Genomic DNA, 17,428 nt, shown 5'->3' on the forward strand with positions numbered 1-17,428 from the left:
TTATTGGTTAATATAGACTTAAGAGTTCTAAACATGTTACAACCTTGTTATAAAAGATTTTGATTACTGGTTTGCTAGTTGGGCTAAGGAATTTTGTGGCACTTTGAGACAAAGAACCGTACACCCATTTTATAATCCCTCTTTAATATATTTTCTTCAAAATGGCGACACTACTAAGAGCTAGATTATTCTAGTATGGACTATATAGAAATTAATGTTAGCACTCATAACCAAGCAGATTCTCTTACCTGCTAGCTCATGCTTTTACTTAGCAGGTTTTAGCCTAGCATACTTGACGTCAGAGCCATTAATGATGGACAGGTTCATAATACCAGGAGCAATCTCATCTAATTTTCCTGGTAAAAGCATTTATCGGCTAACTGCACAAAATATTGATTTTAACATGTGGGCATTAGTCAGAGAGGAAGAATTATGTTCCAGAAAACTCCACCAAAGTAAGACCCTTGATGATCACTGAATTGAAAAAGCAAAAATTTAACACTGTGTTGGTGTTTTTGCATACCCCGATTCCACCCCTCTTGGAATCTGATGTTTGTTTATTCAACTTTCCACACTCTTTAACTTAGAACACATCTTTGGACTACTGGACGGACGTCATCGTGATGTCAGGTTGTTATTTAAGTGGACAGAAGCTCTACTCTGCTGTACACTTAAAAAAAACACAGCTCAAAGAACGTCACCATGATGTCAATATAAGGTTGTTAACCGTGACTGATGCACACCCCGAAAAAAATCCTGAAGGCCCTGGGAAAATTAAATTGATGGAAGCAATGCAGCAGAAAGAAATGCTATGAAATGAGACTTTTGGGACCAGATATAGAGTTTTATGAGACAAATAGAATTGTAAACTTAAGTGTGTTATTGGCTCTGACCTGGTTACTTGAGAAACTGAAGAGTATGCAAACGCCATTTTCGTCATCTTGCAGGAGGGTGACTTGAAGTTTAATGGCGGCAATAAAATTCAGGATTTATATCTTGGTGATTTATATACTGCAAAAATTCATATTCTCAGTGATCTCCTGTCATTTTATCTGGAAATGTCATTTGGTATCCATAGTTGCACGTAAAAAAAAATAAATGTTGACATCAACGCCAGTCATTACTTTAGTCAGCCCAAAAATATTTGTGTGATATTTTGGTTTCACTGGCCTGAAGGGGAAACAAGATGAGTGCCGCCATACAGAAGATGCCAATTTTCCAATCCAGTGTGAGAAATGGGTTGTGGCTTTAATCTGCACGTACGCAGCCCAGCAAAACGTGTGTGTGGGTGTGAGTGGTCACATTTATCTTTTGTGTTCCCAACTGAGCAGATTTCGACTCGTGCACTCAGTTAACCCCCGGGCAGGGTATTACCAAATCAACCTGTGTTCAAATCACAAAGGTGCTACTGTTGAGGGATGAGCTCAATATTTTTAAATTTCGGTTTAACATCAAGCAATTTGTGTGTTGTGTATTTATTTTTCAGTCGAGCTCAACATGCTAATGCTAACATGCTTGTTAGTAAATGTGCTGACCCGATGCCTAATTGACCTTATTGACCTTTAGCCCAGACAAGGTAATTATCGAAGTTCTATATGTATTTTATATATTGTTACCGTATTGGCCCGAATATAAGACATTTTTTTCATTGAAATAAAACTGAAAAAGAAGGGGGGGGGTCTTACATTCGGGGTCTAGACAAAAGTCTTTTATCAAACTTGAGTCTTGAAAAAGAGGGGGTCGTCTTATAATCAGGGTCGTCTTATATTCGGGCCAATACGTTATATTTATTATAATATTATATATATATTATATATTATAAGCAGCTTATATACTGCTACAAATACATGTACCCTTTTGCAGTTTTCCTTCCCCCAATTACAGAACATGCACATTCTCATAGGGATTTTCAAAACATATATTGTGTAATAGAGTGTTTTAATGACCTGCAAACTCTTTTGGCAAATCCTGTTCAAGAATGTTTGACATTTACACCACACGTCCTTTTTGAAACCACTGGCCTGTTTTGCACACACATAAATGTTTGTTATTTCAATCCCAAAAGGCCTTGGGATAAGATGTTAAGACAAGAAATTGATAATATTCAAGCTGTTTTTGATTTTTTGGATTTGTTATGTCAACAAAATAAATGACAGGGAATGTATGATTAAAAAAAAAAAAACATTGCACAATTTTTGTTATGTCAACAAAATCTTCCACATTTAGTTGCATTTAAGTCTGAGCTTGGCAACTGACTTACTAATGCTAACACGGTAATGCTAACATACCAACTCCGGTTACAATTACTATGAAAAGCCAAATTGGCATTACTTATACTGCGGCCATTTTAATTACATTTCCCATGCTAATGATAACTTGCTAATGCTCACTTAGCTTGGCAACGAGCTCATTACCATGCTGACCTGAGACAAGCTTGTGGAAAATCTTCAAAAGACTCGACTAAGTTTGATCATTTTCAAATGATTAATATTTGAATATCCTTGTAATACAATCCCCCAAAAACAAAATAGTACAAAACAGTAATTATTCCCAATAAAACAGGTATCAATGGGAACTGCAACTCGAATTCAAAGTTCAACCAGTGAACTGTATTCACATTTACTCAAACTCAACGGGAGACCCTCACTTTGTAGCGCAGTACCAGATAAGTAACAACCCTGATGACCATGAAGAAAATCCCCAAGACAATGAAATCCACGTAGAGCTTTGCATCCTCCACATCCAGCAAGTGCAGGACTTTTGCGGGGTCCTGGAATGTGCACTGTGTCTCCTCTGGACACTCCAGATACGAGCGGTTCATCCCGTAGATGGAGAGGACCACTCCCTCAAAGCCGTACCTTAAAGCGACATCATTTTGTAAAAAACACTTTTTAATGTTGTAATATTTCACGTACACAACAAACAACTGAATAAAGACGAAGGTACCTGACATAGGAGACATAAGAGGTCCACTGCAGGTAATCAGGAATAGTTCGGAAATTCACAAAGAAGCCAGAGAAGAGGACTATCGGGATGGCTGTGATCGGTCCAACGAAGGTGGCGACCTGCGGGTTATTATTCCAAAACATTTATAAGAGGGAAACCTCTTTTGAGATTACCGTATTTTCCGGACTATAAGGCGCACCTAAAAACCTAGAATTTTCTCAAAAGCCGACAGTGCGCCTTATAGTCCGGTGCGCCTTATATATGGATCAAATTCCTAAATTTAAACTGGCCCCAAGCATTGTGTCATGAAATCAATCGTAAGTGGCCCGCTGAAGACTATGAATCATAAATCAAAAAGACTATGGATCATTATTTTGTCATTATAAAGTAATTTGTTGCATCTGAAGTTGAAATAAAAAAGATAAAATGGAGAATGATTTGATTTGGATTAAAAATCTGACATGATGCAATCATGTCTTATAGTCCGGTGCGCCTTATATAAGGACAAAGTTTTAAAATGGGCCATTCATTGAAGGTGGGCCTTATAGTCCAGAAAATACGGTAACTACAAACATACCTGCGGTGACGGGGATGCTGCCCCTATGAGCAGCCCAAGGGACTGTGCAACCAGGGCAATGGACGTAGACAAGCAGAGGAAGAGCACAAAGCGAAGAGCTTCTGGAGGTTGGCTAGTCATCCAATATGCTATGCTACAGTACAGGATTGGACAGATCATCTGCAGAAGAGATAGATTGAGAGTGTTTTCAAAATCATCTGGAACAGGTTTTGAGCTCGGGAAGGGTTAAGCAAAAGTTAAAAACAACTGAACTGTTTTCAGCAGTGGTGGATGCTAGCTAGTAGCGCAATTTTGGGAATCACTGTAATGTTAGCTTACCTGGAATGGTATGTCGGCGCATGTTTTAGCCATGTAGTAGGCATGGAGGCTGTACCAGGAGTTCAGATGTTCCCTTATGAACACAGCCATTTCCAGAGGAACTGTGGGAGCAAAGACAAATGGTCATTTCCACCTTAAGCAGCAAAGTCCGTATATTTCCTACAGGTGAGAACGGTGGGCATCAGGGCGGCAAACATGAGGAACAGCATGGAGAAGAAGAGGAACCCGGTGTTGTTGAATGCACTCAGCGCGTCGTTTCCGATGTTGAGGTAAAGCAGGCCGATGAGGACTCCGAGTATGATGTGGGACATCACTCTCAGGTGGGTCAGCATCTTCATAACATATAAATGTTCATCCCGAAATCCAGTCGGAATGTTTACGTTCTTCCCTAAATGTGTTTTATTTACCGTATCTCTACATATGGCCGTGAGGTTCCTTTTAAAGAGGATGAAGAACTGTTTGATTGTACTGGTGGCAAAGTATTGTGTCTCAAGCGGTTCCGGTTCCTGGAGATAGACAAAACCATGAATATTTTCAATCAAAGTAAATACAGCATAGTGATCACTTACAGATTTAGGTTGGGATTGGGCAGGGGAGGAACATGTTTCATCCCCAGCACTCTTCTTACTCTCCTCGCAGCACTGACTGCCGTGAGTAGCTTCGAACAACACCGCCTGCATGTCCCCATGTGCTCCTGTAGCCACCTCAATGACTGATGGGATAAGGATTAACGTGGGTCAGGAACTGACGATAAAACCATTCCTAGAAGAAGGCGTTCAGTACTCACTGAAATCCGCTGGGTTGTGGTACCTCGGGCAATGAAGGTTGAGGTTGTTCAGGTGAGGGATGAGGTGGGGGACTGTGCCTCTGTAAATGCATTGACCTTGACTCAGGATGTACAGCTAATGGGGAAAGAACACCAAAATAACCGTGGTTAGATCCAAATCCAGTTATTAGAGTCACCAAACCACAAGGCCTGATCTCCGTAGTCCTGAGTCTAATTTCTAATCGACTACAAATCCAATCTGCTATCGTAGGTACTGGGATTTACCATGTCAAACATCTGAAAGAGGTTGCCACTGGGTTGATGAATGGTGCAGATGATTGTCCGTCCTCCATTAGCCAGACACTTCAGGAGGGAGATAACCTGGATAGATGTCGCACTGTCCAAACCGCTGATGTGGTTGGGGGTGGAAAAACAAACGGGATTAGGATATTATATACCGTCGGTTTCCCATTTGGATAAACATAGTCGTCATTCAGAATTTCTCGGTCAAGACCACCATATTGTTTCTGTAGCAAAGCAGTTCTTGGTCTTCTGCCTTCCTACCTTCTGACCTTTGTTAGTCAGAGGAATCCGTCATTTTTGTTCTCATGGTATTGTTTTACTGCCTTTCCCGAGGGTCATTACAGAACTTGGGTTTGCTGCTCCCTTTTCCTGGAAGAACTTACAAAAAGAATGACTTGGAGGCAGCTATCTCTCTTTGTAGATGTTCTGATTTTGGGGGGTTTCTGGTTTTGATCAAATTTGGACGGAATGTGCTAAATTGAAATGTTTTCCAGTTCGGTTGGTAGTCCGTCTGACTTGTTAAATATGCCGCTGCCGGTCACAGACAGTTCTCGGGACTGTTTCAAATTCTCTTTTGAACTCTTTGTTACCCCAGAAGGTCCTACTCCGCAAGGCCCTACCTCAAGAAACCGAATTAAAATTACGCCAAGTGCGTTGTCCTACCTGATGGGTTCATCAAAGAACATGACGGGAGGATTGTTGACCAGCTCGAGAGCAATGGCCAGTCTTTTAGACTGGCCCCCCGAGAGATTGTCGGTTCGAGTTTTAGAGCAGGTTACAAGACCCAAAGCAGTCAGTACCTCGGTCACCTGTGACACAGTCATGGGATCATTATCACTCTGACATTAAATCGGAAACTATGAAGTCAGGGGCGGGCTTACAATCTTCTTTTTGACATGCATGGGTTCATTGAGTTTAAGATTGGCAGCCACCTAGAACCAGAGGGTGAAAATGATCAAGAACGATTTTGATTTAATTTCTTATATTAGTTTACCATCATGGCCTCCTTTATCGAGAGATGAGGCATCAATACGTCATTTTGCATGATGTAGCATGACATCTTCTGGAATTTGGCCAAATCCCTCGGGCGACCGTTCACCAAGATTTTGCCCTTCATGCCAGTCTCCCTGCAATCCAGATTATTGTTAACAAAAATATTTTTTTACGGAATTTATGGACCATGGTGTTTTTTTTTACCTGTATCCTGCTAGGACATTCATCATGGTGGACTTTCCAGCTCCAGAGGGTCCCATGATGCCAATAAGATCTTTACTGTTAAATTGTCCGTAGAGACTACTCAGGAGAGTTTTGTAACCTGATGAGGAGGAATAAGAAGAATTTTCTGATCTGAATTGTTTGTTGATTAGGGTAGAATCATGATGTCACTTGTTACCGGGAGCCCACCGTACCTCCCTTCCGACAACAGTGCCCCTCCCGGACGGTGTAAGAGAGATCGACGAACTCCAGGTTGACAGCGGCCTGGCGCGGGAGTTGGGTCAGACGCTGGGTTTCGGTATTGTCCACTTTCTTTGAATTGGACAGGGAGAACATGTTGATCCTGGACCGTGCCGGGGATGACTTTCTGGTTTCCTCCATTTGGATGCTACAAGCTCCCTTATTCTGCACCTTCTGGAACATTCTAGGAGAGACATAGATCACAATAACAGAGGTCATAATCCATATCACATTACGACCATTTAAAACAAAATTTAAATTCTAAGGAGATTGCAATGCAGTGTTTTATTAACCTCACAATCGACTCAATTGTCTAATTGAACCAATTATTTTCTCAATCACAATTTCTGAATAATTTATACCACCACAAAAAGTTGATCTTTTATATTCCGTAATTATAACCTTGTGTGAAATGTGCTATATTAAGCTATCTTGACGTACAAATGTCACACTCTCAAAATAGTTTATGAACCCTACCATATATTTATATATCAAAATAGATTTATGGCCCCCACCATTTATTTTCTACGACTCTTAAGCTGTTTGTCGCCAGTGCTTTATAATGTCAGTTGGGACGGTTTCCATAATAAACCGCAATGATGCAATATGGCTAAGTGAAATATCATAGCACTTTAAAGGCATATCCAGATATCTCTAATGTCTTTTAAGATATATTTATTTCTTCTACCTCTGGTCTCCCACATTTTATATTTTTTGTCTATTCATCTATAGTTCTTGTCCTAACCGATCCCGGATTTTGATTTGGGATAGGTACACGGTTGACTGGTTACCAGACAATGACAGGTAAAACAACCATTCACATCTTTGGACCAAAGTCACATCCCAAAACCATTCCTTTAGAAAGTTTTCTTGTTCTGTCTTGTCTAACTTACATCATTAGCAATCTTTTTGATTTACAAAAAACACCATTTGGTGGTTACATATGCAATGAAAATACAGGACACAAATACAGTTACGATTATTCACGGTTATAGACACCTATAGTGTAGTTTATAGTGAATAATAATGCGTAATTACTAGCTTAAACTCGTGTGTATAAGATTTAAAATGTAAATATAGGGAATTATACGCATGTAGAAAAAAAATCGCACGTTATACATACTTGCTTTGTCGTGTATAGAAAAAGGCAGGTACGATGTTCTGGCCTCGACGAACCCTAAAACCTCCGTTCAATGGTACAGCCCAAACGCAATTAAAAATTTAGCTAGGTTAGAAAATGCTTTCCAAATCAAATATCGACACTTTTTTTTTGTCTGTTTCCTAAAAATTCGCTCCACCTTCGTTACATCTCTTTGATCGTACAAGTGCGAGCAACTTTGAAAACGCGAACGACAGAGTACGTCACGTGAGTTGAAAGATATTATTTGATGCTTACATCTGTAATGCGTGTGTCCTTACCATTGACCGTCCGTTTAATCCTTTTGATGGGGGAAAGACGGAGATTTAAGTCAACTTAATATTTGTTATTTATTTGAATGTTATGCTCGTACGGAAAAAAATATTAAATTAAAAATACACATATTTTCGGTTGATGATTGGCTGATATAACCATTCATGAATTATTCACTTTCTGCTAGAATTACGGTGATCCCTCGCTACTTCGCGTTTCGTTTATCACGGCTTCGCTACATCGCGATTTTTTTCCAAATTAAAAAAACATTCAAAAGTCAAAATAAAACTTCAAAATTAAGGAAACATGTGTCTAACCTTTAGAGTAATGTAGTATTGCTCCAAATGTTCGTTTACATTATTTTAGAAGTCACTTTAGAAGTGTTAGCATGATCGCGAATTAGCATCTTTCTGCTAACTCGTTAGCCTTATCAGTACTTCTTGTTGGTGACCGTACTTGGCGGATTTCACTTATCGCGGGTGGTTTTTGGAACCAATAATCCACGATAAAATAGGGATTAAAACTGTAAAATTCACTGCCGCCATATCTTCTGCTGCACCTAAAATCTATACTTGCAATTCAGGGCAAAATAAATCATTTGACATAGTAATGGCCCAAAAGTTGTAAATTGAGTCACGTGTAAATTGAGGGACTATTTTATTTTATTGACTATAATATATTTTGATAGTAGATGAGAGGAAGTTGAGTGACCCTGTGAAAAGCAGGCATTTGTGAAACATGACGAAATATTTGCGTTCCAAGTGAGTGGCTGTATGAGTCATTTTCATTTGAGTCCTCATGGAGTCCTATCTTCTATAGAGTTTGTCATTTTTTGTCATATCGGCAAACCACTTCGTATGACATGGATGTCAAGACACGTTCTGAACATCCTCGAGTGGAAGACAAATCTCAACCTCCCCTTGAAAATGCGTTGTGGTCGATAATTGTACGTGGGCCGATACCGTTGTTGACCGAAGCCACTGTCACTCATTAACTCTTCCAAGTCGTACAAGCTTTACCAAACGTGGCTGAGGTCAATCTTCTGATCTGACGTTTCATTGACATTCACCCCCATTAAGAAATCAGTGATGTCTCTTTACTCTGTTATTGACCCACATCAGGGCAATGATCTCTCCTCCCTTCTTATGCAATGGAGTCTTTGATTTAGGAAAGTAGTACTTTACTCAGCCTGAATTAAATGTTATTAAATATTATTTGTCTTGGCCCCCAATACAGATCAACACTCTGTGCAGTACAATATAGCTCTTTATTTTACACACCATAGTGGACATGAAGAAATCGTACATTTCTATCATCAGGTTTTTAAGGCGAAAACAAGAATACACAAAAAAAACCTCTTTGGCGACAAACGCGTATGAACACATAAATATAACTTAAATACATGACTTAAATAATTTGAAGGCGTTTATTTACATACGGCATTTCACAGTCAACCCCGTCGCTACTTGGAGTGCGCTGACTGTCAAAATCGGGACATTTACAAAAACTACATTTGTGATAAGGCGTTCACAATCCAGATGTGAGTATTTTCAGAAGTCCTGTGAGAAAGAGAGCGCACACCAGACGTGACACAGTCGCCGACGTCACAAAAGCGACAACAAAAAAAATCCTCGCACAATGATCTGTGACGCTATTCAAACATGAGATAAGAAATAACACAAACACACATGCTCACACACACTGCGCAACAGCTTCCAGAGATCCACCAAAAGGGTTGCCGGTATTCTTAAAACCCAGTTTAATAACAATCTATCATGAGACATCGATTAACTCAATTACACCAGACAGATTGTCGTGTTTCACCTTAAGCAAGCCTTTGAGCAGATTAGACTTAAAACTAGTGAACCGGGGGGTATTACCCTGTTTCCCCATGAGCCCAAAGACAACCTTGGGAAATATATCCAGATTAAATCGGTTGGGAAAACATCATATTGGGGCCGGACTGAAGAAGAAAAAGAAAAATCTGAACCTGTACAGTAAATCCCTCCCTTTGTCAAGTATCGCCAGGTAATTTGTGAAACACTGCATTAGAATTGGAGCCTTGTGTAAAAGTGTGTTGTAGGCACATGCTTTGCTCATATTTATTTTAAAAGCAAATCCCCGCTGTTGCTGCATATGACTGCAAAGATTAGGTCAGCTTTAATAAACTGCTGTCAACCACAAAGTCCTGACTTGTGGGGAGAACTTAGGAATCATGTGAAAGGGACTAATATTTCCACACTGTGCTATGTTCGGAATATAAATACAAGTTTTTGACTCTGGGCCTTGTGTTGCAAGTATAAATGATGAATTGGATATATCTTTTTGGATTTCATTAGTTTTGTATTTAATTGATTTGAATTTCCACCCTTCATTTTCTCACTTTAACACACTCCAATTTCTAACTCCACTGTTTTCCAATACTCATTACCGCCACCTAAGTCACCGGAGTGGCATTACATCCGTTTTAACGAAAATTCGTTTTTGAGTATATCTCATATCTTAAAACTATCTTAAGGCTGAATCAAGAATTCGGGGTGTTTGATCAGCGAGGCGCAGGATTGAGCCGAAGACAATCTTTTGTCCTTACATTAGGAGTCCGACTGAGGTTGCTTAGGTTGATGAAAAAAGGCAAATGTTATCAGGGTGGTGGGTCACTCAAACTGCGTGATGCTAACGATTATCTTGAAAAGTAAAGAGGCACAGCAGTGATCCAGATGATGCGTTCTGTAATATCAGACTAATACATTGAAAGATATAGATTTCCGGGGAGTGGGGGCCGAGTGGCGTCACTCATCCGTAACTATGGGGGCTCCTTGGATTAATAGGCGATGAGTCTTCTCTGCCGCTCTGGCCGATAAGCTGATAAAGCCTGTGACTGAGGTTCTGGACTTGGCAGGTTCCCAGTACACAACCCACTCGCATCAACTGGACATGGTGGGGGTAGTGGTGGGCCCGGGTGCCAAGGTGGGCGTGGCGACGGGCCCTCGGCGGACTCCCGTGGAACCCCAAACGCTCGGCGGGTCTCGCCCACGCCAGACTGGGGTTGCTTCTTCTCGCCTTAGAAAGCTTCTGGTGCCTAAGGGGCCATTTCATGAAGGAACTGCCGACGTTGGTTTGGGCCCCAGGAACCAACGTTAGATCCTCTTCGGAGAGGATTAGCTTGTTGAGATGGTCCAAGCTGAGGAGAGAAGAGAAATGGAGTCAGTGAAATCATAATCCAAATCACAAAGAGGAAAAAAAAATGCTTTTGAAACCAATGGTTTTAATGAAGATGTTTTTCCGTCATCCCGGGTTCATCTAATGACTCTAATCCTGAGAGATTTCTTGAAAATGGATTTACCCGAATATTTTTATGGGTATTTACAACATGCTTGAGCTCTTAGCGTTTCGGCGAATGAACATCAGGCTAATTAACCTGTTCCAATGTCCGAGCGATTCGGTAAACAAGTTCCTGCCATCTGTTCGCTGTTTGACAAACACAGTGGAAGCGTTTCACTTTTTTCTTTTTTTTCTGTCCACCTTCCATGTTTGTGCAGCACATAGGGACCAGTAGATCCAGCAGTGTACCGTTTCCCGGCAGCCGATGAATGATGACGAGGGAAAAAATAAAAATAGTGAGGACTCCCTAAAATGACCAAAAAAAACCACATCCTCAGAGAAGGACATGCGCATTTGAAAGTTTTAAAAAATTCCACTTGGGACGACGTGACAGACATCACGATTCTCCTGCGGCCGTGTGGATTCCACGTTGACGCGTGAAGCTGTCGTGGAGTTTATTTTAGCCGCTTGTAACGACGGTGGCACAGGCTGACTAAATAATTACGGCATCTTGAGCGCAACGTTTCCAAGATGAAGCCGCTGAGCCATAACCACGTCCCTGGAAAATGGATCTATTTTAAACTCTTTTGTCGTGGATCATTTGGAATAATGTTTCTTCTCTAATTAATAAAAAAAAAAGAGAAAATATACATTCATAGGGATCGACCACCTTCTGATAGACACCATGCCCTAATTTGGCATCTGTCCATTTTATATTGTGGGTCAAATTGACCCACTGATAACGTTTAACCTCCATGTTATACCGCAGGTCAAATTGACCCATTTTTATCATTTAACCCTCCTATAGTATGTTGGGTCAAATTGACCCTTTTTTTTTAGCCTTTTTTCATAATGTAGTGGGTCAAATTGACCCATATGTACTGTCCATGGGAGAGAAGAAAGAACGAAAGACAAAGCTTCCCTCTAATTTTACCGCATTGATTTCTATTGTTTAAATATTAACAAAGGTTAGTGTTAATGGCCGGCAAATGTGTCGCAATAATTTGTAATCCCCGGCAGCGGGGGAAAGAGTTGAAATAAGGGAAAGGTTAGTTTGAAATAATCGTCTAACGAGCGGCCTAGCTTTCATAACGAGATTTATTTTGCATTTTAATACAGTATGTACACTAATTGTGTTTATCTACCCATCTCTAATGAAGGACGATAATGAAAGGATTGTAATCAGGAAAAAAATAGGATTTTTTTGAGGTGTGGTGTTAATTTATTCAAGTTTCTAATCCAATTTTTTAATTCACTAAGGCAAATTGGTGGTGTTTATTTATTCAAGGGTCAAGGTGTGGCATTTATTTATTCAAGTGTTTATTTATTCAAGCCTGCTGTTTGATAATTTGGCATAACTTGACTCTACCAAGACCAGTTTAACAAAATATATTCTTAAGTAAAAAAAAAAAGGCATTTATTTGAGATGTGGTATTCATTTGTTAAATTTCTGTTTAGGCTACTTCCTGTTTCAACGACTTCCTGTTTCATGGAGGGCAATGACTCAGCGGTCAGTGCTGTTATGAAGGTGAAGTTAAAAAAAAAAAAAGAAAAAGGGGACGTCTATTTGAGGTGTTGCGTTTATGTATAACGCGAACTGAATCTTTGTGTTGTTGAGCGGAAATCTGCTCTTTCAGGATCTTTGTAAATTGAGGGGATTTAGGTCTCAGCCATTAATCCACATTGGAATTCTCCCACCTGTTTTTTTTTTTTTTCCCCTACCTCGACTTTAAGCTCGGGTACAGTTTGACGGCCCCTGTAGAGGCATTCATACACCCCCCCCCATTCTGACATTAATGGTCTATCCTTGACAAAATCATAACCGGTCAGTAGACAAATAAAACGGAAAGAGACGAAAGGCACGTGCCGGCCGGGTCAATTGCGACACCCAATTTCAACAAGCCAGTCCGTGTCATTCATTACTCGGTTCCTCGAGTAAATATTTAGTCAAGAGTATCCGTCAGCTCATGTGAACCACTCTTCCAAATGCTGTAGGAAAAATATTAAAATGATTTTTTTGGGGGGGGGCATGATTGTAAACTAACTTCTGTTTTGAAGCTAGTTGTTGATCTTGATCTTCTCGAAAGCCATATTTAACTTTCTTTTCTCGTCCATAACATGTAAAGTGACATTGCTATTTCTCCAAATGCCCCCCCCCCCCCTAAACACCTTTTTGTTTTGCCTCGTGTCCTTATCAGGACAAACTCGGCACAACACCGAAGCATAGACGTCCGAGCTCAGGCATGCTCAGCATCTGTGCATCGTGTTAAAAAAAAAAAAAAAAAAAAGGATGAAGCCATCCCTTGTCATTATCAGTCTGCAGAACAGAATGTGCTTCGTGGGACAATGTGCTATCCTAATGAAAGCCAGGCAGGATATTTATGAGGGGGGGGGGGCGGGGGGGGTGTAATTATTAGCACTGTTAACTTTATAAAAATGATGAAGATCATAGTTGAGTCTGCATAACCTGCAACATGTTTCCGTGGGAAAAACGCTAACAGTTCCCAGCTCCTTCTTAGACATTTGTAAAATCCACTGAGAATCTCGTGCAAATCCGACACTCTCCAGTAGAGGGCAGTCGCACACTGACTCGTCAGCATTCCTCCCTGCATCATCACACAATTGTGTTTGTGTATTCAAACGGGTTTACAGATAGAAAAGCAACAGGTGTCACAATTTTTTTCCCAAATTTAATACTGTAAAAGTGTATAAAATAAGATTAATCGGTCTCATTTGAGTTCCGGTAAGCGTTGGCGTGTGTTTAAAACGATTGTGTTATCCGCAGACGACACCCTGGATTGGTCGCCGATTTCCTCACATGTTTACTGATTTGAAAAAAAAAGTCCCATTCACGTTTTTAAATGACATTTTTTCCAGATATTTAGAGTTTTCAGCAGATAGAATGATTTGACCTTGCAGTCTCGGCTATCTGCAAGTACAGTATCTGCCCTACTACACAAAAGAACTCGATAAAACAGTGTTTCACTTTGTCTAGCTTGAACAACAACTGTTAAAATGTTAAGCAAAAAAAAAAAGACTTAAATGTTTTGTCAGGAATTTCAGAAGTCAAATTAATGAATACACAAAATGTGATACAGTTGTAGGATGTTTAACTTGGGAGTTTTAAGAGATGTTTCTCCACCAATGAGAAGCTAGGTAACATGGAATGTCTTCTTACCTGAAGAGCTCCTCTGCCAACAGCAATTGGAAGCACACCAGGCTGATGCAATATATCGTAAGGGGGAGAGGGGAGCCCATCTCCGGGCTGAGGTTGTCGCTTCACCCGCTCTGGTGAGATGGAGGCGGAGTTGAAAGTGGCTTGGGTGATATTGCACTGATTCAGTGACGTTATTATCCCCAAAAGGAAAAAAAAAAACTGGGATAAAGTGCAAAAATATAAAAAGCTAATTAAAAAAGTTGATGACTGGTTGAACTGTCCAGGCTTGGTAGGGAAAAGTGCAAATCTGAGGGGGAGGATAAAAGATGATTAGTCAAGCGGGAAAAAAAAAAAGTGCATGGAAGTTTGCAAAAGAAATTCAAAGTCAGCTCATTTTCAAAATCCTATCTGATGTCTTACCTTCTTTGAGTGTGACTCAGGTGCTTCTGCTGCTGCTGTTGAATTCTAGTGGTCAAGATCAAGTTCTCTGAGCGCCTTTCGGTGACATTGCAGGTTTAAAAAGAGAGTGGGCGGAGTCTAAAACCAGGGACGTGCAGAGTGGGGGGGGGGCTATGGGTGCCTACCGCACCTGCCCCTTCCCTCCTAGATGCAGAAACAGCTCGAAAGCCCGTCTGCGTTCTTTCAAAAGTAAAATTATTTATAATCTACTCAATCTTTAGTCATCTTAAAACAAACTAAAATAAAAATAGTGTTTATATAGATACAGAATCATGTTTTCCTCCAATCTTACTGTACCATCCTCCCACAATCAAAACACAGCGTTGCCATGGAAACATGAAGCGGATTCACAAGATGAAATAACAACTTATTTTTCATCCAAACTGGCACCATGCTCAAAATGGCACCTTGTAAACATGAGGTAATTAATGTTAAAATAGAAACTTGGGGGCCTTGGGAAATTATTACTAAGAATACTATCTTCATCCGCTTTCCTAATAATATCAGACAATCTAGCCCACATTCTTCCCAAAGTAGTATCTCCTCCAGACTATCCCCTCCACCCTTATTTATCGTTTCGGCCAAGTTAAGTACTCCAGACACACCTACATTCCCACCACGTAGCATCACCGATGAAGTAGTAGTACTACAGTAACGCCAACAGATGTGTAGTTTGGATAGAAAATGTTTGGGAATGGAAATAAATGTGACCTGAATTCACACCAGTGAGGATTTTCTCCTCAATAATCGACTCGGTAAGAACGAAAACGAAACGTGCCTTGATTGCGCAATATCTCCTCAGGATTTGTCAATATTTAGTTTTTCTTAGTACCGGAATGACATTGGGTTGTGCAGCCATGCGTAAAAACAACAGTTAGCATAATTGAGGTGTTAGCATTTTTTTTTCTGTTTAGCATGTGAGCTAATACTACTGATAAGCCTCAAGTGAAGGTTGTGTGTATTGATTAATTTGTCATGATTGTGCAAGAAACAGTGGTGTTTGTTATTTTTAGCTGCTTTGTTAGCATTTTGTATCGTTTACACGCAATTACAAACTTATGTCAATTAATCTTGGATTTATTTACTGTTCATGACTTGGAGCCTAGAAGACCATTTGATCAAATTTGGGTCCTCACAGCCAAAAACATGCTCAAGATTTTCTTGGATTATCAATGCTTGCTATCATCGGGTTACGGTCCAGGCATTCTTTTGATCGCCTTGTGTATTTTCCCATGTGTCGTCTTCTTGACATCTTAATCCGCTCCTTGGCTTGAGTCGAAAGCTTTTTATTTGGGTTCATATCTCATTTCTGGCCCAGATGGACGTCATGCTTGCCATTTAACTTCTCACGTGTAACTGAAGTCTACTTGGCAGTTGAAAAAGACGAAATAATAAAACGGCTTTTGTTTGATATTGTCAAGATGCTACGCCTTCCCGAAAACGTGCCAGCGATGATCCACTAGGTTGTAGTCTCGTCTCGAAAATTTATTTATTTCGCAGCTCTGTTTACTTTTTGGCTTTGAGCGTGAACGAGCCGATCTCGATGCTACGCTATTGTTTATCGATCGCACCGATTGGTCGATTCGTCTGCCTCCACGTGGAACCGGGTCACTTTTTTCGACCCCTGACCCATTTACGTAAGAGATCCCCTGGCATGGGTGAACGCGGCCTGATCACAAGGAGTTTCCCGCTCCAGTTTGATCTCTCAGCCGTGCACCGGTTCGATCTTTTTTGTGTCCGGCGGCAATTAGCGCACATTAGAAGAAAAAGGGGGACTTCTGTGGAGCCGACACACAAAAGGTTCTGTTGGCGTCGCCTCTCTAGCCATATTTTAAATCTAACCGAAATAGAGGGAAGATCAAAGAGGAACATTTATTATTGGGATCTGTTGTTTTTGACTGAGTCATGCTGCGGCATGCTTTTAAATATTGCGTAAATAGGACAATGGAGTGTTGTCCCATAAAGGACCCTCCTGTGTTTATGGAATCAATTTATATGATTTTATAAATTTTGATGACAGGAAAACTCTTTCGCTGAACGTTCGGAACTCCTGTTTTGATGCCAGTGGTGCAGGTGCCAACTTCCCATGGTTCGGACTTCATTAGACTCGAGACGAGTTGAGAAAAAAGGGGGAGCTCAGCAGGCTGCAAAAGTGAGACTGGAGGAAAAGCAGAGGGGTGTTAAAAAAAATTGGCAATGCGGGAAAATACGATTCACCACCATGACTGGAATAAATTGTGATTAATGCAATATTTGCACAAGAATATTCTTATCTATGTGTTAAGATGGAAGCAGTGTTGTAAGAGATTTTTCAAGTGAGATAAATCGGCGCTTAGGGGGGTCTAGGAACCAAACAGTCCGGCGTCGTGTATACAGATGCGTAAAAACTGCAGTTTCAAGTGGGGCTCGGGTTTTCCCCATCAGTTTCTTTTTCGTTGGAACGCACACATGAGGACTGTAAACAAAGGCATGTCCCGTAAGCATGTTTTCCTTCCTTACGGCATCTGCAGACACTGACACGTTTATTACTGTTTGCATACAGAAGGGCAAGTGCTGTCAGTTTAGGTCGTTAGTCGCATAAATATCAAATTCCTTTTGCATTCTGCATTGGAAATGGGCCCAAGTATACATTGGATGTTACTTTTTAAACGCAATACATTTTAATTTTCCGAAATTTTAGCACAGTATTTATGTTTAAACTATGCGTAATGTTAC

At 40.4% G+C, this 17,428-nt stretch overlaps 2 protein-coding genes across 3 annotated transcripts; both read right to left on the reverse strand.

The window, feature by feature from the left end:
- Positions 1-1,921: 1,921 nt before the first annotated feature.
- On the reverse strand, positions 1,922-7,719 carry LOC148379254 (ATP-binding cassette sub-family G member 4-like). 2 transcript variants are annotated; one of them, XM_088367629.1, is made up of 15 exons: positions 7,489-7,719; positions 6,320-6,549; positions 6,108-6,225; positions 5,905-6,037; positions 5,792-5,842; positions 5,574-5,719; positions 4,893-5,016; positions 4,629-4,743; positions 4,411-4,553; positions 4,249-4,347; positions 4,005-4,173; positions 3,842-3,942; positions 3,524-3,682; positions 2,943-3,065; positions 1,922-2,854 (listed from the first exon to the last, which is right to left on the reverse strand). In XM_088367629.1, the coding sequence occupies exons 2-15, from the start codon at positions 6,546-6,548 to the stop codon at positions 2,630-2,632; spliced, it is 1,935 nt and encodes a 644-aa protein (XP_088223755.1). In that variant the 5' UTR covers position 6,549; positions 7,489-7,719; the 3' UTR covers positions 1,922-2,629. The 2 variants fall into 2 exon arrangements, with proteins under 2 accessions (XP_088223755.1, XP_088223756.1); XM_088367630.1 differs by lacking the exon at positions 7,489-7,719 and adding an exon at positions 6,881-6,938.
- Positions 7,720-9,024: 1,305 nt separating this feature from the next.
- Positions 9,025-14,842, reverse strand: adm2a (adrenomedullin 2a). Its single transcript, XM_088367633.1, has 3 exons — positions 14,675-14,842; positions 14,276-14,561; positions 9,025-10,957 (listed from the first exon to the last, which is right to left on the reverse strand). The coding sequence occupies exons 2-3, from the start codon at positions 14,353-14,355 to the stop codon at positions 10,570-10,572; spliced, it is 468 nt and encodes a 155-aa protein (XP_088223759.1). The 5' UTR covers positions 14,356-14,561; positions 14,675-14,842; the 3' UTR covers positions 9,025-10,569.
- Positions 14,843-17,428: the final 2,586 nt, after the last annotated feature.

The sequence above is a fragment of the Syngnathus floridae genome, chromosome 22, assembly GCF_059516105.1.
Source record: "Syngnathus floridae isolate MCC-2025c chromosome 22, RoL_Sflo_1.0, whole genome shotgun sequence".
In the NCBI taxonomy this organism is placed as follows: Eukaryota; Metazoa; Chordata; class Actinopteri; order Syngnathiformes; family Syngnathidae; genus Syngnathus; species Syngnathus floridae.